This window comes from Tribolium madens, unplaced genomic scaffold, assembly GCF_015345945.1.
Source record: "Tribolium madens isolate multiple individuals breed KSU strain unplaced genomic scaffold, Tmad_KSU_1.1 Scaffold_11;HRSCAF=98;Tcas5.2_LG3b, whole genome shotgun sequence".
Classification (NCBI taxonomy): Eukaryota; Metazoa; Arthropoda; class Insecta; order Coleoptera; family Tenebrionidae; genus Tribolium; species Tribolium madens.
Window position 1 is genome coordinate 4,683,821 of NW_025400975.1, and position 24,362 is coordinate 4,708,182.

The 24,362-nt window shown below is 32.0% G+C and overlaps 2 protein-coding genes across 9 annotated transcripts in view; both read right to left on the reverse strand.

The window, feature by feature from the left end:
* Positions 1-14,799, reverse strand: part of LOC123015668 (epidermal growth factor receptor) — an 84,736-nt gene extending 69,937 nt beyond the window's left edge. For both annotated transcript variants that reach the window (XM_044415560.1, XM_044415546.1), the window contains exon 1: positions 14,034-14,799. In XM_044415560.1, the coding sequence (XP_044271495.1) occupies positions 14,034-14,109 (76 nt within the window). In that variant the 5' untranslated portion in view covers positions 14,110-14,799. The remainder of the gene's footprint in view (positions 1-14,033) is intronic.
* Positions 14,800-18,037: 3,238 nt separating this feature from the next.
* The window catches only part of LOC123015570 (protein NDRG3), a 19,297-nt gene continuing 12,972 nt past the window's right edge, over positions 18,038-24,362 (reverse strand). For 4 of the 7 annotated variants that reach the window (XM_044415382.1, XM_044415399.1, XM_044415361.1 and 1 more), the window contains 5 exons: positions 24,018-24,138; positions 23,679-23,967; positions 23,363-23,632; positions 20,726-20,810; positions 18,038-18,946 (listed from right to left, as the gene is read on the reverse strand). In XM_044415382.1, the coding sequence (XP_044271317.1) occupies positions 18,801-18,946; positions 20,726-20,810; positions 23,363-23,632; positions 23,679-23,967; positions 24,018-24,138 (911 nt within the window). In that variant the 3' untranslated portion in view covers positions 18,038-18,800. The other 3 variants (XR_006413389.1, XM_044415391.1, XM_044415375.1) reach the window with 3 other exon arrangements.

Here is a 24,362-nt window from a genome sequence, read left to right on the forward strand (position 1 = left end):
TATAATTTGCCGTAAAACGGCATTTGATCCAACTCCACAGTCGATTTTTACGATTTTTTCAAATCGAACAAAATAATAATTTCACACTTTAGTTAYAAACAGTGTCAAAATTAAGCAGTTTTTAAGCGACTTATAAGTTAAAAATAATAAAAACTATATTTAACCCTTTATTTCAGCTTTCCTCTTGTGATAAAGCGAAAAAACCTCAAAAACTCTCCAAGACTTTTGACTGTYCTGCTTTCAGAAAAATAATTAATCATAAATGCTCAAAATTTCTTATTTTATCTCAAAGTTCTCAAAGAAAAATCTGACAACTGGTTGCCAAAACACGAATCATGTAATCCCCAAAACTCGCAAAGCCGGCAATTAAACCGCCAAAACAGCCAACTTCTCGTAGAGGAAGTCGTAAATGATCCTGTCCTCCAATAATAAAATAAATTACACCGCGAATGGTTAATATCGCGGATAGTTAAAAAAAGTTGCGAGATGTGCGCGTTTAATATGAATGAAATTCCAGGCAATAAATATAAAGCAGCGGTAGTTAAAACAACGTGAGATATAAATTACACGCCCTCTTTCATCGAAACCTTGTTAAAATTTCGCCTTTTTCAGATTTACTATGTGGATCACGTCAAGTTGGTAACAGGTATCATTCTAAGGTTGGCGTCGTGTATAATGCGTGTTTAACATAAGTAATTTCTGTTTTATTTCTTGAATGTTGTTGTTGGGAAACAGGTTCATTGTAGTTTGCTGCTTTAGACTGAAAATATCTGGACTGGTTTTCAAATGAATTGTTTTATTCATGGTGGTGGCGCCCCAAGGCTGTTCTTATTGAGGAAGATGAACCTTTGCCGGTTTTGGAAAACCGAGTTTTGCTAACGTAGCGAAAACAGTAATTGTCAATATTTTTACACGCCGACCAACAAATAAATGGTCAAAATTATTATTCTTGAACGCAAGTTAATCAAAAGTAAAATTAGTTTTTTTGCAATTAATTTAGAAATAAAACTATTGACATGTGAGCGTCTGCTGGTAGTTTAACAAGCCACTGGTCACCAGACAAGAAAGAAACTGATCATTTACGAGGAATTTGTGATTCAAATAATTTTAACAATTTTTTATATTTAAAATTAGTGCCATATTTAGTGGGTCAAGCTAATTATTTCTTGTCCTTGTATAATTAATTAGCAATTATCAGTCTTTGTTTCACATTGTGCCCAGCTGTTCCATTTTTGATGGACGCAACAGACCGTCACGAAAATGGCACAAAACATCTGAATAAATGAAAAAAGGGCCAACCACATGTGTGTCGACACACCCCCACATCCTCGAAGAAAAAGCGTTTCACACGATGTAAAAATGCCCCTAAAAGTGTCCGATTTATTAAAGTAATTGGAATTATGAAAGTCTCATCGTTGAAACATCGTTGAAATTTATATGAACGATGCATATGTGCCAAAGGGAACCTTCGTATTACTGTTCAACAGATGTCTCCGAAGCGTGGGAACCGTGAAGAGGTTAGTCTGCTGGCATTGTCAAACAATTAGGAACGATTACGTCTCGTGTCAACGCGTACTACACTGGACTAGAACTATAAATACTCTAATATTCAATTTTGATCGTTGGTCAGAAATTGTATAGGGGCGACAGGTCCGGATTAGGGCAAAATAAGTAGATTCAAAAATCCAATTCAACACTTAAACCAAAATTACAATAATTACAGCCTGTCGTCTTCTAAAACACTAGTTTCATGTGTCGAGGCACCAGTTGTTCCAGAAGGGTATAGGAACACCTGCTGGTGCCCTAAAATTACAGCTTTGATTTTTTTAATAATAAATAATAATAAACACTAGGTTATGATCAAGATTCTACACTCAAGAACAAGTATGAACGCTATTTTAGCTATTTAGCTCGTTTTTGCACCAGAATGAGTTTTTTTCTAATGTTTTGCTAGACTTTTTGGTGTTCGAAGCTCCAACCAGTCATAAACTTGCTTTTCCGTTAAAAAAGACATCGTTTTAGGCCCCAAACCACGTCATTTTAGCCAATTTGGTTCGTTTTTGAGCTAGAAATTCACTTGATTCAAGAAATTTTGCAAAAGCTCTGTGAAAAACGTCGTTTTAGGTCAGAATAACGCTATTTTATTGAATTTCAAATTTTAGCAACTTTGGGACCAGAAAACGACTCAAATCGAAAGATTTTTGCTAAATCAACTAGGAAAATCGATGTTTCAAGTCAAAATAACCCGTCTTAACCAATTTCAAGCAACTTAGCAACTTTTTAGTGTCAGGAATCGACTCAAATCAAAATATTTTGCCAGAATAAAAAAGAAAAACGTCGTTTTAGGTTATAGTAACAGTATTTCAACCAATTTTGGGCGTTTTAGCAAGTTTTGAAGCCAGAAATCAACTCAAATCGGGTGAAAAAACGAGTATGAAAATCCCCCTTTTAGGTCACAATAACAATATTTCAGACACAAATTCCGAGTGTTTAGAAATCGACTCAAATCTAGAGATTTTAAGCGAATCAACTAGGAAAATCGTTGTTTCAAACCAGACTAATCCTTTTTCAACCAYTTTCAAGCAATTTAACACATTTTAGAGATAGAAATCGACTAGATCGCGAAATTTTGAAGGAACAAGTTTGAAAATCATTTTAGGTTAAAATAACTTCATTTCAGCCAATTCCTAGCGTTTTCAAGCTTGAAATTCACTCAAATCGCAAGATTTCATGAAACAAGAATGAAAGTCATAATTAAAAAAAGTCATAATCAAAATACTTTAACCAAATAACAGCGTTTTTGTACGTTTTAAAGATACAAATCAATACACATTCGAAAGTCGGCGTTCCAGACTTGTAATAACGCTATTTCAGCCAACTCCGGGCGTTTGGAACCAGAAATCAACTCAAATCAAAAAAATTTGCAATATAGAACAAAACCATAATGATTTAAGGTCTGAATTATGCTAAATAAAGACTACAAAAAAAAAATAAGTTGTCTAATAACATTTTCCGTATTTTTTTGCTATTTCTTTTCCTAAACATTTGGATAAAGAATTAATGTATTAAGTACGCACTAATAAGAAAGAAGCGCTTCATAAATAAATCGATTGTATTTTCTCTTTAATTACTTAATTGATGGAAAAGAAACACGAAGAAAAAGTGCATTTTTTTCTTTCATTAAACACAATTTAATAAAAATGAATTACAATTATTTGTGATTCGCAACAAAAATGGATCAACTTTCTTTCTAAAATTCCGAATTCTGAAACAACCTTTGCCACGTTTCGCTTGATAAGTGGTACCAATAGCCTATCAGAGGTGTAAATTTTACATAAACTTCACACTTTATGTACCAGTAAACTGATAAATTTTGATAAAAACTTGTAAAATGTAAATAACCTCATTAAAACGACCGGAAGCTCCAATGCAATTTTTCGACCACATAACCAAATTGCAACTGAAACAACGAACTTGGACAATATTGGTGCTCAATGACATCACAACTGTTATTTTTTATCTTAATGAACCCTTCCAGAACCATTTTAACTCGTATTTATGGTCACAAAGCCGTAAAAACGGTGCCTATGTGGGTAATTTCCAACCAATCATTTTTATTTGCCAATTTAATAACTTTATTTCCCAAATTCCTTAATTAAGAAGCTCTCGATCGAGTAATTAAACTTCCAATAAATTACTGGACCGTTAAGCTTGACCAAAATTTACATCTAAACGCACTTTCTTCCTCTTTTAATTTCCTGTCAAGATAAGTGAAGCTAATTTAAATATAAACATCTTTTTCTTGTGCGGTGTCAGTTGTAGAATGCGGTTTTTACGACCACCCTGTGGGCCGGATGACTTTGGTGTAACAATTTGCAACACAAATACGAACATGGAAAACACATCAAGCAATTAAAACGGCCGAAAATTCGTTATTTTACAGTGGAGAAAGGACGAGCTTTACAGGATATCCGTTCTTGTATGGAAGACTATAATTATCTATTCTTTGAGAGAAAGAGGAAAGAAAGGGTGGACCAAACATTCAGACAAGTTCCGTTTTATTACCTTCTCAAGAACAACACTTGAAGTTTAATAGAAACTGATTTTTTGGGAATTACATGAAAATATTGAAGATTAGTGAAAAAATTGTTAAAACATCGCTTGATGGATCACTGTTGCCAATAGTAAAATTTAAAGTTTTGGTGTATCTTTTTTTAATTGCAATATTTCATTTATGTTATGAAAGAAATTAATGTTTCTAGCTTGAAATTGTTACTTTTTTACTCAGAAGTACTTAGAAATATCGGAAGTAATTTAAAATTACGAAAATTTAAATTGAAAACTGGAGTTTCGTGCAGTTATTGAAATTTTTAGAATTGTGTAGAATTAGCAAATATTGGATGATTAGAAGCTTCCCACGCAATCCAAATAAACTTATCATAAAGCTGCAAACAAATCGGATCCTGAAACCCTGAAAAAATCCAACCGCAGTGGTCAGTTACAGTTTTTCAGTTCCCACCGCTTAGAGTTATTACAGGAGGGCCGTATTTGGCGTCGGCAGTTGCAAGAAACAACAGTTCTCGAGATGAATCAACATCGCAACCATCCGTCGTCCATTTTCTCTGACATTTACACGAGTTACGGTTTATTGACCCGTCGAGGCAAGAACAGGCCGATTATCATCATTAGAGAAAAGCTTTTTTTCATTCGAGGGAAATTTGAAATTAATTCGAGATTGCCGCGTGTCAACAACATCAAGTCTTGCTGCTTTTTTCAAAATAAACAAATGGAATTTGAGAATTGTGGTGTGGGCAAACTTAGTCGTGTTTGAATAGGAGGAGTTTCTGGCGGTGGGATAGTAACGAATGGTTTGTTTTGGGTGATTTGCATCACAATGGATCATTAGGTTTGGAATTGATAGAGCGAAGAGTTTAATATCGGCTGAAATTATGTCTCGATCGGAGAATAATTTACTGTTTATGTGTTAATAAAAACAAACCTCAAAAACTTCAACCGTTCCCAAAAACAATTCACAAGCACTAGAGTAATATGACTATTCCCAACCCCTTGACAGTCGAGATAATAATTTTCCACCTGCTCGTGGAAATGTGAGGCAATGAATCTAGATTAAAACAATGCTTTCTACTCTTTCTAGTCATTAGTTGAGTTAAATTGTATAGTTAAAAAACAATTTTGCGGTCACTTTGCTATAATTTTATAAAACTCGAAAAGTCTGATTTCTGAGTTTTACTTTATCTGAGCACGTTTAACTGGAAAAATGTAATTAATTTTAAAACAGCGAATTGCTCAATGAATGATTTATTGATACGATGAAAGTAGAAAAATGTTTATATTTACAAATCCATGATATTAATAAAACGTTTCATAAGAAATTGATGAGGTTTCAATTTCCAATAAAAATCATTGCTAAGCTTCTCACAAACCAAAACCTTGTGCAAATCACGACCGCTGAATATTTATCAATAATTTATCATCTGTAATTGGGCTAATTGAGATATCTCGCCGATAAATAATAAAAATGGTGAGAATAAGGGTCAAAACATTGAAAGGTTAACGTCCTCGATTGTAATTTTTCCTTCTCACCTTATCAGAACAAAACATTGCATGGTACAAACGTCCAATTTGTTCCACGTGACCTCATTATCGCTCTAATTGGTGATAAAACCCAAATACATTGAGTATAATCCTGGCAGGATAAAATTAATTGGACCCGACCCAGATTCCAAGGAAACTGCAATTTTTTCGGACAGTGTCCGACAGGAAGTGAAGAGTTAATTGTCGATGATAATCGCTCTTGAATGGTTCCGACGTTATTATCACCACCTAATCCAAATAAGAGTCGTATTATCACGCCCCAACTGCGAACTATTCCTTCAGATGGTAATAAACCGGAAATGCTTTTCAAAATGGGTTTTCCTGTCTGGGGATTCTGGTCCAAGATTTCGGTACCATCTCGCAGTTTGCATAATCGATCCGAATGCCAACGACAGGATGTAAGGAGTGTCGTAATGAATGAAGATTGGTTTTTTCTTCTGCTTGCTGTGTATACAGTCTTGACCCGAACTCGTCAATCCAGTTCGAGGTGATTGCGGTACTGATAGAAGAGGAAGGAAATTTCTTGATGGACGTATCTTCTAGTCATAAATTATTAATTGGATGGGATTAGAAGAGGGAAAAATTGGTATGATGTCTTATTGACATTTAAATATCAGAGTCGTGGTAGAGTGAAAGTGTAATTAAGTAAAAAATTGGCGATTGTATGAACAAAGCAGGAAAAACGCGGATTTAATGGATGGTGGGTCGCAAGCTTGGAAAATTAGAAACTGTAATTTGAAGATAAGTCGAGGAAGTACTTTGGCTTTTTACAGTGGTACAATGAAAGCATAAGTTTAATATACAGGTGTTCCATTTTTATTGTTACAAATAAATAGATGATAGAATATTCAAATTTAAGACAAGTTTCCTATAAAAATGTTTCGAAAAATGCTACGTAAGCAGGGAGCTACACCCCCTAACAGGGATGCGTTTTTTAAACAGTTCCTTACAATATTTTAGAACAGATAAAATTACAAGATTTGGTACCGCTGATAACCTTTATACACCTAAACGAATTCCAAAATGAAATGTCAATTTTTTTATCAGTGACCTTTTTTATAAAAAATTATGAAATTTAGAATTTTGTTGCTGAAAGTGGCTAGAAACTACAGCCGTTTAGGTCTATAAAGGTTGTCTTTTGTACCAAATTTTATAATGTTATCTAAAATCGATTCTCCCAACGAAAGCTATAGTAACTCAAAAATTACAGTTTTGAGAAAAATTGCATTAAACCCTTGATTGTTAATAAAAAATCAAGGAACTGTTTAATATTATTTAAAATTACTAAGGGTCTTAATTTTGGTAAAAATATTGTTTATTCAAAGAAATTTTTTCTCATTGTTTTTATATTTTGGGCCCTACATAAGCCATCATGCTCAAAAACCAATTTTTATGAGTTATTATAGTTTTTGCCTTAAAATTAAGTATTCTTTTGCCCAATATCTCCTAAATTATTCTTATTATATGTAGAAATAAATGACAGATCTAAATTCTAAATTGTACGTATTGTAGGATTTCTCAAACTTCCCCAGAAAAAAATATAAGGCAGTCATTTTTTATTGTTAATTTTTTGGAAATATAAAATATTTCTAAATTTTAACATTTGTCAGTGATGAAAATTACATTATTCTTATTATATGTAGAAATAAATAATGCCAGATCTAAAATTCTAAATTGTACGTATTGTAGAATTTCTCAAACTTCCCCAGAAGAAAATATAATATTGTTCATTTTTTGAAAATATAAAAAATTTCTAAATTTTAACATTTGTCAGTGATGAAAATTACAGATTTACAATTCAATTCTCACTTTATTTTACGTTAAACACAAAACTTAAAAAACTTTTAAAGTCAAATTTACAATCACGTCCTTTTCAAAAATTGGTAATTTTTATCTTGAACAATATTGTGGACACATTTCGCAAATTTTTCTTAATACAAAAATTTAAATTACAGATGTGGAACTGGCACTCTTAAGTCAACTTTATGAATTACAAGTCGATTTCGCACCCAAATAAAAAATAACGTTCATCTTATTTTTTGGTTGTTCTTAAGCTTAAAATTAACTTTTTTCGTAAGATTTCGCACTGACAACAACATTATTTTAGCGTTTCTTCGGGTGTTTTACAACGTTTTCGAACTAAAATTACAATTGCTAAATATGTGACAGCAAAAATACCAAAGGCAACGTTTTCGTTAGTCTCTCAAATAATAGTAGAGAGTTACGAGTAAAAAAACTGTAAAATCAAAATTCAATTAAAATAAGTAGGTAGTCAAGTAATTCAAACTTCTATATTTTATCCAACCTTGCAGCGAGTTCGAATTTCAGATTAAAGTGATCGAGTGAAAGAATGACAGTTTTGAAAGTCTCAGTAGGTTTAAATTTCAGCTTCTTTTTCATACTTGTGAGCAGATTTAATTGCAATTAAATGACACTATTTTTTATCTAAAAAAATTAAAAACAAGTTATCGCTTCCGTGCAAACACTTGCAATAATAATTGATAAGATGGCTTGCTGTTAATCACCGTGAGTAATAAAATATTTTCCGCCTTTTATCACTCCATAAATTTCCAATATCGCTTCAACACACTCAAACTCCAAGAATGTTTTTTTAAAAAGAAATTATATCAAATGTGAATCATTCATTAAAAACAATTTGGACGAGATGATAAAGTCCACGCGATGTCAAGGCCTGGTATAAAACATTTCGCGATCGTATAAATAATTTCTTGAATTATGACTGTATATGGACCACTCTCAACGATCATGACTATATTTGATAATCCAGAGACGGACTAAATCGTTTTGGGGTGATTGACAGCTCTAGATAAACAATCGGAGGTATTTTCTTATCTGATAAAATGTAAATAAATGAGTTATCCCATTTAATAAAGTTGTTCCGATGCTAATCTTCCCCTGTCAAAACACTGAACACAATTTAATTAATGTCAATTCCAATTTCTCATTTTAATAAATTTCGGTTTTAAGTCCACCAGATATTTTTTCACAACATCCGGCTCTCGAAAATATTAAGTTTCATTTATTTACTATAATTTTTCGTCTGTTTCAGGTAAGAAACACCCACTCCTCCACCTGTCTATTTTCCCAGCATCCCTAAGCTAATACGAAATTCGAGAATTTGAAAAAATCTACCTGGAGGTCGTAAAAAACCATGTGTGAGAGGGTGGGAAAGCGGTGACCTTAAAATCGTAATTTTCGATGATTTATGTGAGTGTTGTAAAAGAGGGTGGAAGGCCAGGACCGGACTCATAATATGCATATACATTCTTGATGGTTGCGGTTAACCCAAGTATGTACTTCACGGTGTTCGCACATCAATGCCATTGCAGCGGCGATTCTTCCGCATCGAAAACTCCGACGTGGCCTTCGGGGGGATTTTTAATGGTACCAATGGTACTGAAATGGCGGCCTTGGACGCAAAAAATCTCTAATAAACGAATTTTGATGGTTTTTGCCATTTGAGGAGGAGGTTTCAACCCTATTGGTCCACTGATGGTCACGTGATCATTATTTTCAATGGCTATTGAATTATGAAAAAATTGGAAAGTCGTGTTTTACAATATTTCGTGTACTGTGAACCGTAATAAACTATCAAAATTTTCTACTAATTACTTTTTATTTGTGTAGTTGATGGACAAAGTTTACTTAGGAGTATTTTATTATCACTCAAAAACTTGAGAATTAATGTGGGAACTAATCCAAGTAATAATGAAATTATTGTTTTATATTTTGCTGATTTTCCCGGAGAAATATTTCATATATTTTTTTAACAAACAAAAACAAACATTTTCTTAAAACAATCTGCCAAAAGGGTGAGAAATAAAACTTAATTTTTGAATAAAATAATTACATGACAAAACTACCCTCGTATAGTAATCACTAATCATTCATAAAAAATATATTTGTACTACGGTATTCTGTCAACAAGATCTTAAAAATGCATTAATTTGTATTATTTCACTTTTCTTTGAACAAATTATTCTACTCTTTTGCAAATTCACGCTGTATAAATTAAAAAATGAACAATTAATTCTCTATTATAAAAAACAAAACTGAAAATTTTAATAGATAAAAACTGTAACAGAAAGAACCCAAGTTACCATATTTTTATTTTACCTCTACGCGTGTTTCGTCACTTAAATTTGCATCATCAGGACGGTAATAAAATAAGTCATCGTCCTGATAATATTTTCTCTACAACCATCAATTTTTGACTAGTACAATACTAATATCTTTTTTATTTGAATAGAAAATACAAATGTCAATAAAAAAAATTAAAAATGATTTTTGTAGTTGAAAATTTAATCAATTTTTACGATTTAAAATTTAATAAACTAAATAAGCAATTCATTTTATAAAAAAATTTTGAATTTCTGCATTAAAAAAATGCAGGTCTCGATACGATACTCTAATCCAATTACGGCATGATTAATATTCCTGGCTTATAAATAAAAGAAAAAATGAATACAAAATTGGAAAATTATTTTTTCACTAGAAAAAATCAAATACGATGAACTCCAAGTACATTAACTAAACAGGTATATTGTTTACCCCAATTTTTTAGCATACTTTATAAAAAGTGGATTCCATTAATGGAATATTATGTTCTTAGAAATCCTCTGCCCAATTCTATGGCGCCACACTATAAACATTTTATTCATAAAAGGAAAAATTGTAAAGATTTTATAATCATTTTACTATTTTTTTGCTTAATTTTAGAAAATACTTAACGAATTTCTCATCAAACTAGTCTGTGATTTTGTTGGCGTTCAGTTTCATAAATAATACTTTTCTAATTTAACAAAATTTAGATAAACACAAACCCCATGCAAAAAAATTTTCCTCATCTAAAATTCAACCGTTTTCATTTTAGAGTAAGATTAATAACAAAAAAAATATTTGCATAGAGCAATAGGATTCCGACTTCAGGGCTTGATTTTAATTGATTTTTGTAATATTGTCACAAAAAAAATGAAAAAAAAACAAAGAAATCTGTTAGATTCGCTACTCTCACACATACATTAGTTTTAGAAACCTTTAATTAGCAAAATTTATTAATGTATTAATTAACAAATAAATCGTAAAAAAATATTTTATTTTATTAAATAATATACAGAATAAACCGACAGAATTTTATCACAGCTTCCCAAGGTTAAATGGAGACGATTCGTACCCTTTTTATGTTTGTCTTTTAGGGGTAGAACCCAAAAAATTTAAAAATGATTTTTGTAGTTAAAGAAAAGCTTTGAAAATTTAATAAATTTTTACAATTTAAAATTTAATAAACTAAATAAGAAATTAATTTTATTAAATTTTTGAATTTCTTTCCATTAAAAAAATGCAGGTCTCGATACGATACTCCAATCCAATTACGGTATGATTAATATTCCTGGCTTATTAGTTGTTACTTAATTTATCCAATTTAAAGTATTTTTCTTTTATAATACGGCTTCTCATTGAAAGCCAAGTCTAGACCCTGTCGAATTCCTCGCCGGCTGTATTGTCAAGAAAGCACGCTGCTGCAGTCACTCAATTGACCCCCGACCTCGCTGGCCCTTGGCCCGAACTAACTCTGATACATTTACAAAACTCGAATATAAACCAAAACCACAAGCTGGAAACTCCGGAAATCTCATTCGCAGCTTCCATGTGTGATTCCCACTAACCGGAAACCCGCCAAACGGCCGTCATTAAACGCATTTTTCAAACAGGTGCTCATTGACCGAATCAATAATTCAGGACCTTAGGCAAAACAACAAATAGCACAATGACAAATGGTGTTTTTTCACTTCTTGTAATAAACTATACTTAATAAGTAATTTATTTTGTTGGCGGAAATTGCGATATCATTTCGCGTGTCATCATTTTTGATGCCTTGGATGACCTCCGAGGCCGCTGTTTTGCAGAATGTGCAAAATGCACTTGACATTTATTGCAAAATAGTAATAATTTTCACCAAAGGTAAAGTATTTCTATAGAGAAATTGATAGAATATTAAGTAAAATTTAAATTTTGATGCACTACATTGTCTCAATGGTGACTTCACTTTTAAGCCAATCAAAATTGAAAAAGCAAAAGTCATCGTAGCTCAGTAGTCGAGTGACTTTGCCATTATTCTAACGGATCTAATTTCTTTACACGTTCCAAATTCGCATCAGTCATTGTTTTCCCACCTTAGTTCGGTTGCAAAGATTGCTATAATTGCGTGTATCCTTTGCAAAAGAAAAACAGTTAAAAGGAAATATTCATAATACTAGTTATAAATATGTCATCAACAGTTTTCACATACATATTTAACGATTCACGGTTAATAAAGAACAATAAGAGGTGGAAAATCGTACAAATAGCAATCAAACAAATTTTACAAATATCTTTTTTTTTGCAAATTAAGACAAAATAACATTATTTCGCAATTACATCGTTGACACAGAAATTTGTGTCGAATAATTTATTAACAAATTAAATTCTAAAATGTCACTTTTTCCAAAACGAAATACATAACAAACTGCTGGATTCTCAAAAAAAAATAAGGTGACTAAACGTTTTTCCTGATTTTACCAAAACAGTAAGCCACTTTTTTTCTTAAACTCTTGAACACCCTATATATTTTTATTTAAAATTGATGTAATTAAAAAAACACAAACTCAATGTTTAAAACAGAAAAAAGCAGTATTTTATAAATGTGTTTTATTTTTCACCTGTTTTATATTTCAGGGTATCACAGTTTTCAGGAACATTTTTTTTAACAAAAATAGGGGTCTAATTGTCTTGTAAGAAATACCAGACATTATCAAGACTATCAGTTGTTAATTAGGTAATTAAAAACATGTGCAAATTGTGTTAAATCGTCCTCAAATTTTTAGATACAAAATCATAAAAAAATTTTACTTAAAAAATAATTTTTCTAAAGCCGAAAATAGCGATTTAGCAAAAGTTTAATACCCGATAGTGATACCAAATCCTGCCTGAGTACCTAGGATACAATATTTTATCGAGTGAACAATAAAAAATACATAAAAACACAAATGATTTTAAATTTTCTGAAAAATTTCTGGCAAAAAATAGACAATAAAATTTAAAGCATCAGTAATCTCAAAAGAAAACGTTCATTCACTAGTGAATAAAAGTAAAAACTGTCCTCAGAAAAAAAATATAATTATGAATTGTAAATAAAAGAAAAAATGAATACAAAATTGGAAAATTATTTTTCCACTAGAAAAAATCAAATTCGATGAACTCCAAATATATTAATTAAACATGTATATTGTTTACTCCAATTTTTTGGCATAAAAAGTGGATTCCATTAATAGAATATTATGTTCTTGGAACTCCTCTGCCCAATTCCATGGCGCCACACTATAAACATTTTATTCATAAAAGGAAAAATTGTGAAGATTTTATAATCATTTTACTATTTTTTTGTTTAATTTTAGAAAATATTTAACGAATTTCTGACTGATTTTGTTGGCGTTCAGTTTCATAAATAATAATTTTCTAATTTAACAAAATTTAGATAAACACAAACCCCAAGCAAAAAAAAATTCCTCATCACAAAATCAACCGTTTTCACTTTTAGAGTAAGATTAATAACAAAAAAATTATTTGGATATAGCAATAGGATTCAGATTTCAGGGCTTGATTTTAATTGATTTTTGTAATATTGTCACAAAAAAAATAAAAATGAAAAAAAAAACAAAGAAATCTGTTAGATTCGCTACTCTCACACACACGTTAGTTTTAAAAACCTTTAATTAGCAAAATTTATTAATGTATTAACAAATAAATCATAAAAAAAAATTTTATTTTATTAAATAATATACAGGGTGGTTTTTAAAAAAAATTATCACAGCTTCCCAAGGATAAATGAAGACGATTTGTACCCTTTTTATGTTTATGTCTTTTAGGGGTAAAACCACTTGATCAATTTCTAATCAGTGTTGAAATTATGTTAGCAACAATGAATAACGTGGACAGTAGTATTAAATTTGTCAATTTTAATATTATAACAAAAAATCTCTTGAATGACCATTTATTGAATTTGATATTCAATGCTACCAACTTAATTTCAAAGGCACAGCCACTTTGATCATCAAAACGGAAATATTGTTTCTAATTGGAGTAATTAAACCTAGAAACCGGCCCAATTTTGAAGCTCTCAAAATTTCACCCTCCACTTGACCTGTATCCCAAATTTTAGGACAAAGAATGATGGATTGACGTTTAGAAAAAAGTGACACTTGAAAGAATCCAGAAGGCCAGTTGGAATGCGGCCTTCCTTTTAAACGGTCCCAAGTGGTGGTGAGACACTTTGTAAGCGTTTTCCAAAGCAAATATCACACAGTAATAATTAATGTCAACGATAGTTTATCTGAGATAAGAATCTGAGACGCACTCACCTCTAACTCCCATGTCCGTGTTGCACCCTCCGAAGGCGGCCACCGCCAGGATAATCCCCAGGAGCAAAATATCCATTTTTCGAATCACAGAACCCAAGTCAAAAAATTCATCACAGCATCACGACACACTTAAGTCATCATCCGAGTGTCATGGGAAAAACAACAAAATAAGTACGACAACCTGTTGCACACAACGCAGAAGCAACAACAACACCACTTCTCGACGACTCGTAACCGAATGACAATTGAACGTCGCGCTTCACGAACCAGGAGCGATGGGAGTCGAAGACAGCCGAAGTGTCACAGGTAGATTAGTGACCTTGTGATCAACAGGTAAGTAGAGAGAGATGGCAGTATTGTGCTTCTTGCGTAGAAGAATGTTGATCTGTATTATTGTTGGGAAAAGATGAAAAAGCCATGGTATAGTCGACCAATGGGTTGGCGGAGTTGGGAGTCATGGGAGAGGGTAGTGAGTGCGCTGGGTAGATGGGTTTACGTAATGCGGTAGCGCGTCGTCTATCAGGTTTGAGAATTTTTAATTGCGGTGGTGTTGGAGGGGTTGCAATTTGATGGGTGGATCAATGAACTCATGAATGAGTTGGTCAATCTGGAACTGGAAATTTATTAGCGCAATTAGCGGTTGTTGGAGTTTTTTGAATGGAAAACGCGTTGGTTGTGCGTCAAGTGAGAGATAATTTATTGCCACATTGACGACTTCACATTATGACTCTATGATCTCCTGAAATAAGCGAAGGTTTTGCCCCAAAAGTTGGATAAAACCTGGCCGTACCCAAGGGGGGGGGGGGGGGGGTTAGGGGGTTCAAACCCCCCCCGAAATGCTGAGCACTTTGTTATGTGTTAAAAATTTAGTTTTTTTGTTATTTCAATGAGTTGATTTTAAATTTTTGTGAATTAATTTTTCATGTGTTAATTATACAGTGTTTCATTTTTATTGTTAGGTACAAATTTAAATAGTTAATAGAATATTAAATTTTAAGATAAAAGTGTTTTGAAAAATGCTATGAAAAAGAGCTACACCCCCTAAAAAAGATACGTTTTTTAAAGGGTTTTTCCTAATATTTCAGAATAGATAAAATTACAAAATTTGGTACCTTTATATGTACACCCAAACAAATGCCAAATAACAAAATTTTTAATCAGGGGCGTCCTAAACGGTAAAACAAATTTAATTTTTAATTTTTATGCTGTTTATGGTCTGTAACATAAATTTTTAAACCGATTTTTACAAAAAATCCGTAAATTGTATCGGAAAAACACAAAAGGCCTTTTTTATGAAAAACTATGAAATTTTGTTGCTGAAAGTGGCAAGAAACCACAGGCAAAATAGTTAGAGTAAATTTTTACCCTAATCCCATCTAGTTTAGGAAGCACCTAATTAAAAAAAATTACATTTTATTTTTGTACTTGTTTAGGTGTATAAAAGTTATCATCTGTAGCAAATTTTGAAATTTTTTTCTAAAATGATTTCGGAAATATTGAAAAATAAACTATTAAAAAACGCACCCCTTGCGTAGCATTTTCGATATATGTTCATAAAAAAATTTTGTTTTAAAAATGAATATTCATCTCCTGTTTAAATTTGTAACAATAAAAAGTATTAAAAATTTATTTTATTTTTTGTTACTTTTGTAAGTTAATTTGAATTTTTTTATATTTAATTAGGACCTCTTATTTTAATTTAAAATAAAAACGTGTACTTAGAGGTTTTTGATTTTTAATCCGCCTTCTTTCATTTCGTTTTCATGGGCCAACAAGAAACCCCCCCCGAAATAAAATCCTGGTTACGGCCCTGGATAAAACAACGCAATTCAGAGCAACATTTCTCTTGCTGTTCGAATAATGAAAAACGAGTGATTTATTTTGAAGATTTGTCAATTTAATTCGCTGAAACGGAAATAGTTGAAAAATTTAAATTATCAATAAATAAAGATGCAAACATTTTCGACTACATTTGATCCTTCGTGAGACAAAATATCAGAAAACAATAAAGAAAACTAAAGATTTCTTTAGTAGTTTCTTAGTTTCTTTCTTTCGTCTATTTTTATTATATTTTTTAACCGAAAATTAAAAATTTTAAAACTACCCTTCGAGCAAAATTCCAGAGTAAACAAAATTGAGAAAATGCAACAAATTATACACAAAAAAACTGTCTTTTCCCTAAACTGAAAAACCAATTAGGTACATGGCGGCGGATATTTTCCTAAAAATAGCCTAAAAACTGCTGATTATTTTGAGGATAGTAAATCGAGATACAGAGTGAATATAAAGTATGGAACCAAGCGTTTTTTTTTTAAATCATTTGCCTCCAGAAAATAATAATTAACATAAATTAAAGTAATATAAAAATGTGATCTTATTTTGAGAACGAAATTTTGTTTTGTGTTTGAATTATGCAATTTTTTTTGTCAAAATTGCAATTATGTAAAAAAAATGTAAAATCTAAATATAAAGTAGATAGTCGTAATAACCTTCATCAGAAAAATGGTTTTATAGTGGGTTGCCATTTAAAAAAATAAAAAAAATTGTGGAACTCAAAAACAAAAGAAAACTTTTGAAAAATTTTGTTTTTGATAAAACATCTCATTTTTACAGTACTTTATCATTCACTAATTAGTTTTTGTAAAGAATAAATAGTTTAAGCTAAAAACGTTTGCTTTCATACTTTTTATTCACCTGGTATGCATTTGCTTTGAAGGATTTTTTCATTACAGAAATAAGTAATACAAAGGGTTTAGGTCTATCTGACTAATAATATGAATCCCGAAAGTGTAATGATATTCCTCCCGAGGTTTGTATGCTATTTTATTCACAATTACTTCTTGTTTCAATAATAAAATATCTGTTTCTCTAACAAACTTAATGCATTGACGTAGTTGCTGTGCAAATAAATTGCGTTTGTGACATTTGATGAAATTGTAACGTTGGTGATTCCTCATAAATTACTTACTAACTAAGGGATGAAATGACGTATTTCCCGACCTTTAAACGAATCAAGGAAATATAAAGTGTCGAATGATTGTGAATAAAATCACGATACATTTACAAAATAAAATGTTATTTGTATCGTTCTCTCTTCTTTCTAATTTCAATTAGATAAAAACCTCTCATGGCAAAAATTAACTCAAGTGAGTTTCTTAAAAACTTCAAACATAGATTCCACTACATTCTGATAATGAACAAAAAATGTTCGTGTTCTAATTAATATAGGTATTTCTATTTTCTAACAAAAATAAATAAGTAATTATTTAAAAGTTTTATTGTTTAGAAAATTTTCAACAGTAATATTAATATTACGAGAGTAATAAATTATAAATAATTTGACATAACTTTTGGAAAACGTGTTGCCGGTAATTGCCACAAAGGCAGTACAAATATTGAAATAGTATACTACGATCGAAAGGGGAATTATTTCATTTCTCGAGGACTCGAGGTTATATAACCGAGAAACGCAGATTCGAGCTTAGAAAGAGCCTGAGAGGATGTAATGATATTACCAGGGCTCAGAATTTTTTCTCACTCTCTTGTGATTCGAGTATTATCAAATATTTTTTTAGATGTTAACGTGATGGAAATGTATTTTTCCACTTGTAATGGCACTACACAAGGAAAAATTTACTTTTCTCAAAGGTTTTGAATAAAATTTGTACTGATGAATTTTACACATCCACAATGTATTACTGGTTGCCGCTTCGAAAAAAAAACTCACTCACTGATTAACTATTATAGCACAAAATAATTAATGCTTTTTACAACTTTTTATCGAATTATGAACCAATAAATTTATACTTTTGTCAGAAAAAGGCTGAGTATGAACTTATAGTCGGGTAAAAATGCAAAACATTGTGTTGTTTAAATGCAAATTCTCCGAATAAATGTCATTTGTGGAACATTAAATTTTCAAACAAAGAACAAAAATTCTGTTTCCTGACCTTGCGTGACCTCTTTTCCTCCCGTAACAAACAATGAGTAAATAAAACCTCAAGTAACGTTTTAAACATTTTATTAAAATTAAATAGTGCTTAACTTAAACCATTAACAAAGTGAGGCACAATACGATTATTCATCACATTTCAAAACATAAAACTACATCGCAACAATATAAAAACCGAACAGCATCCAACGACACCGATCTTATCTTAGATAGCCTTAGGAAATGATAAAACTGCATGTCTCGTGAGGGTTGTCCTTAAAATTCATTTAATAGTAGGCTTCCTATCAACAAGTAAAGCTTAACCTACAGCTATTTTTCTTAAATATTCAACTAATCACAACAGAGAAATCAAAAAAACACTGTTGTTAGGTCCTAGTTTAAGCGCACCTAGTCGATATGGCGTGATAGAAGAATTTCGTTAGGACCGAAAAGGGCCTTAAATAACTCAATCCGGGCCTGGTCAACTATCTAGATATGTGCTTGAGAAGGGCAGTGGCCAACGAAACGTCTGTATTGAAATTTATCACAACTCACGCCATCTATAATCGAAATTTAAGCTCATTTTTGACAATACCGACCGTCGCCTACTTAATAAATATCTCTCTTAAAAAGTCTAATTTAGCGCCTAGTTTTGAAAACATCACATGCTGAATGCGTCCCGCTTGATATACAGGGGGATTCCCCGAAGCGTCCGCCATCTTCCCGCGCCGACAAATCCCCCAATAAATTCCAATACAGCTCAAAATAAGTGTGTGTATATGTGTGTGTGATTGTGTGAGCAGTGGCGGCGGTTATTATTATTGTTTTTAGTTAATTTAACAGACGACAGCCGATATTGGGTTTTCGGTGATATGGATGACATTCATTGGCCATTGTCCGCCATTAGGCATTTTCGATTTGAGCAGTTCCTCCAACGACGTTTTGCGGAATAGAGCCATTTTTGTGGGGGATAGAGGCGCCACTGGAAACACAAAACATCAAACTGTCGAACGTGGCGACATCTCCAGGCCAATGAAAAACCATCAGAAATGTCACTAGTGCAACCTTCTCATATCACTGTAGTGTGTGTTTGTGTAAAGTGCGAAAATAAGAAAATACAAGCCGACACATGCACCAAGCGAAAATTAATCACAAAAAAACAACTCCCATAATATACCTACAGGTGGTTCAATTTTTCGGAATAAATAAAATTGGGCCCAATTTATTTTTAAAATTTAGGTTAAATAACGGTACAGGACCAAAAAAGGGCACAATTTTATTTTTCGGCGCCATTTTAAATATACAGAGAGACTAAAACATCAGACACACGACTCACAATACACGACAGATGAAGATCATGCCACTGCCACCTATGAAACTACAAAAAAATATAACTCGCATCATCATCAAGACAACGTTGGTTAGTTCCGTGTAGGAGCGACTTATACAGGATGTCCTAATCTAGCCGTACGAAAAAGTATCTTGGACTTGTGATATGTCCTGATTCTACTCCTTTGTACGGTTACTAATTGGGACAGCCTGTATATGATGCTTGTATAACTTGTCTATTTACACAGTGTTCTCGTGTCAATCGCAACTTACATGTCTCAATTTTGTGGATTTTTCGGGGCCGCACTGTAACGACAGGCCAGGCTTTAAAAAGATTTACCTTCTATTGACACGCTGCTACTGGCCCGTCGGCGCACTTGCACGGCTAAAACAACACGACATAGCGATGATAAGAGTCAAATTAGGACAAAAAATCAAACAAAATGGCGCCCCCACGACTGCCAACAAAATAAACAACACACAACTGATTAATTTATTGAATATTGAAATAAATAATACACAAAGGGGTGAGAAAAAGCACAACACAAATTTGTAATACTGAGGATTAGCAAGGCGCGGGGCACTTGAGATGTATTGCTGAAAAGAAAAATCAAAAAATTAAAAATAAAAAAACAACGGCTTGCTAGATGAATAATGGTGTTCGTCTAGGACGATCTAAAAATAAATTGTACGGTCTACGACACAATGAATGACAGTACGGTCTCGGACAAATTTAACGCTTTCTTGCTAAGTAAACTTTATTCAATTTTTCGGTACAACGCCAATAAGCCAACTCCAATATTGTCATAAGCACTCAAGCGCCATTAAAAATGTACAAATACGAACACATAAAAAATTCCTGATCAAAGTGTCCCTGATCAAGTGGCCTAAAAATTTAGAACTTTTAAATAAATATCCAATTCTTTCTTTGAAACTACGACGCCGCACCGTTTTTCAAGGATGCCAACCAACTTAATTTCACAGCCACTTTGATCAGGATAGTTACAATTTAAAATTTGAAAAACGGTTAATATTTCTCCAAGACCGGCTCGATTTTCGGACATTGCTTCACTGATTTAGCTGATATCCCAATGAAATATGAACACAGATTATTTTGAACAATACATACCATTCGCGCATATCCAACCAACGCAAACATTGTAAAATAAAACAAACTCAGTGTATGTTCGTGTTTTCATTTTCCTAATCTAGATTTGAGGGGGGACACAGAACAATCGTCGACACAATGACGGTTTAAGGAGGGGGGAGGTGGTTTGACCACCTCCCACCTGTAAACATTAATCTACTTGGCAAAGCGGTGTCTAGTGGCAAGCCTGAGCCTTATTTTTTAGTTTTGATTTTTTTTAAAAAGTCCGTTTTCGAGGTTATATTTGACGGGTCGAGCGGAAGATGTCGTCGGATTTTCACTTACCGTAGCCTTCGCCTTGAAGGAATAATCGGAAAGCTTCGGCCACTTTGCCGGGTTGTTCTTCGAGGACCATGCCACAGTCTGAAATCTACATAAAATGTGCTTTATTTTATTATTAATCTCCCAAAACATAAATTTTGATGATTAATATTCGGCATAATAGGCTATTACAGGGCCACGCTTTCAAGTTTAATGATTTTTGCGAAAAATCGAATTTTCTATTTATAGCTAAACAGAAAGGAGTTCGCTATTAGGTTCTTGTTAGTAACTAAAGACAACCTAATGGCGGTCAAGTGACAAAAATTAAGGCAAAAAAATGTAAAAAAAATCAAACCAAAATAAAAAAATATTCTTCCGTTTTAAAAAACTTAACCGAAGCCACTTAAATTACATTACTTATTTTTTTATTTTTTTTTTTACTTCTGTATAATTTGTTGTACAGGGTGCTGCATTTTGGATGTCCGAATAGGGAATCTCCGAAACTAAGAGGTTTAGCCAAAAACGAGTAATACATTCTGGGGCTCATTTTTTGAGAAAATAATATTGGTTAAAACCGCATCCCCCTATCGTCTTTTGTTTTCGACTTATAGACAAAAATTGACATTCTAACGAAATCTAAAAAAATTTATATCTTCGTTATTATAGAAGACACATATTTGAAATAAAGACATTAGGCACTTTTTTACGTAGAATTTAATAATGTAGTTAACAATTTTTTTCAGTTGTTTGTTTAGCCGTAATAAAATAAACTTGTATTTTTTTAAATGGGAATCATAGTAGGCTATGTCATTTTTAAAAAGCTTGTTTTTTTCTTATCTAAAAAATATATATTTGTTACAAATTATTAAAATACATTTTTAGCAAAAAATTATCTTTGATTTTTGTTCGCAGTTGGCCATATCTTCAACTAAAAGGATTTGAACTATATTATACTCAACCAGTGTCACTAATGAAAGAGTTTTCTAAGTACTAAGTAATGAAAAAGATGCAAAATAAATTGTAAATCAACTTATTGGCGACTAACAACATTTCTTTGTTTTTAAACAAGCTAACATTACCATTGCAACTTCTAGTGATACATAGAGTGTTGTAAAAAAAGCCGCTTTAATTCTTCAATAAAATATATTTTATGACACAAAAATGACGATATGGCTATTCAAATACCCAAATTCCGTCTATGTGAAACGTTATCCTACCTCCATTAGATCATCAAAAAAATGTTTTTTCTAATTGTGTTGACTGTTGACACATTTGTTTTTCCTATTTTTGGATTTTTTAAAAATATGTAATAATTTTGTTCTGAGACGCTCGGATATTTGTTCAATGCTTCTACCGTATCGTATTTTTTAAATCTTTATAATTTTATCTATTTTTTCATCTATTTTACAGTTCACAAAACTCTTATTGATTATTATTTACACATTTGGAGTGAAATAGTTTTTCCATGGCCAACTATTATCACACTAAATATGTATTTCACTTTTTAAGTATAGTTATAAAAAAATATTTTGTTACAAATATATATTTTTCAGATCAGAAAAAAATAAGCTTTTCAAAATTGCCATAGCCGTCTATTATTTCCATTTAAAAAAATACAAGTTTATCTTATTACGGCTAAACTAATAACTGAAAAAAATTGTTAACTACATTATTAAATTCCTCGTAAAAAAGTGCCTGTATAATGTCTTTATTTCAAATCCGTATCTTCTATAATAATGAAGATATGAATTTTTTTAGATTTCGCCAAAATGTCAACTTTTGTCTGCAAGTCTAAAACAAAAGACGATAGCGGAATGCGGTTTTAACCAATATTATTTTCTCAAAAAATGAACCCCAGAATGTATCACTCGTTTTTGGCTAAACCTCTCGGAGATTCCCTATTCGGACATCCAAAATGCAGCACCCTGTACTTATTATCGATAAATATACCAGGTGTGGTAAAACTATGAAACGCATAAACTAACTTTTTAGAAGAAGTAAATTACATACTATAAAAATGTCACAAATTTTGAAAAATATTTTTTATCGAAATTACCTTTGTTTCTCAAGTTGTATTACATATTTTATTTTACTTTTAATAGCAGCCAATCTTGGAATAAAGTCGTTCATTTTATAAATAGAACTGTTACAAACTAATTTTAGACTAATTTTAAAAATAGTTAATTAACAAATAATACTACATAAGAAAATGGGAGTACAATAAAAATAATTTCTCGTCCCCAATCTGCTATTAAAAAGTATTTTTTTCTTTCCAATCTTCGAAAATAAATGCTGTATGGTGTCAATTCTGTATAATTCGTTGTTTTTTTCCTTGATTAAGAGTTATACCGGGTGTGGTAAAACTTTGAAATCACGCGTTTTGTGACTAAACTATTAACTTTTTGGAAAAACTAATTAACGGGGAATAAACTACTATAAAAATGTAACAAATTTTGAAGAATGACTTTTTTGCGAAATTTCCACTGGTTCTCGAATTGCACAACAAATTTAATTTTTTTAAATGGCAACCTACGTTGAAAATTTTTTGGGAGGCAAGTATTTTCTTTCAGAATTTCAGCAATCTAAACAGAAATCTTTGAAACACAAATTTTCCGGGTGAGAAATTATTATATCATGATACGAGTCATTTCTTCTTATTACCTTCATCCACGACGAATTGGTGGGATCCAACCGGCCATTAAAAGTGACAGTATCATCAACATGAGGACTTAACGAGCCCGTAATATTCATAACAGGCATCTTCAAAGTATTCGACTCTTTCCGCTTCGTCGGATCCAACTCCCTCTGTATACTCAAATCCGTACGACGCACATAACTATCAATAAACAACGCTAAATTCGTCGGATTGACATTGCGTTCGAAGTAGCTCTTGTAGACTTGCACTAAATCATGATTCCTCTCTTCTGTATTCTAAAACAACGAAACTAGATTTATTGACACAAAACCAAACACTAACCCGTCCAAAATGATGCCACATCAAGTAATCCAAAACCCCTTGAGTCATCCCCTTGGACCTCAAATGTCGAGCGTTCAATTTCTGGTAACCCCATTCGATCCAACCGGCTTGAGTGCTCACACAGTTGATGAGACACAAAGCGGTCACTTGATTGGGGTTATTGAGGGCGAAACGTGCCAAAATATTGGCACCAGCGCCTACCCCGAAACCAATGAACTGTTTCAAACCAAAGTGAGAGAGGACGTAACCCAATTGCCCGGCGAGCTCGTCCATCGTTGGGTAGATATAGCTGAAAAATTGAAATCAGAGTTGAAAAAATGAAAGATGAGGGAAGGTTACTCTTCAGGTAGTGTGGCAGAACCTTCTTCTTGACCGGGAGCGTTGACGTGGTACACACAGAAGTTTTCCAGTAATGCACGCATGTCGATGTAGTTGAAGAAGGCTTGGAAACTAGATACATCTGAAAAAAATATACAGGTGGAAGAAAGTTTTGACAACAGATAAAGTTTATAATTTTTTTTAACATAAATTGTAACATTTTTAATAACTATTTTTATACATTTATAAAATGCATAAACATATCTTTCTAAAACAATAAATAAAAAACCGTTTTTATTTAGGAAAACAATTATTGGTATCATAATCTCAAAAGTTTAAACAATTAATTAAAATATTTTTTTTTTA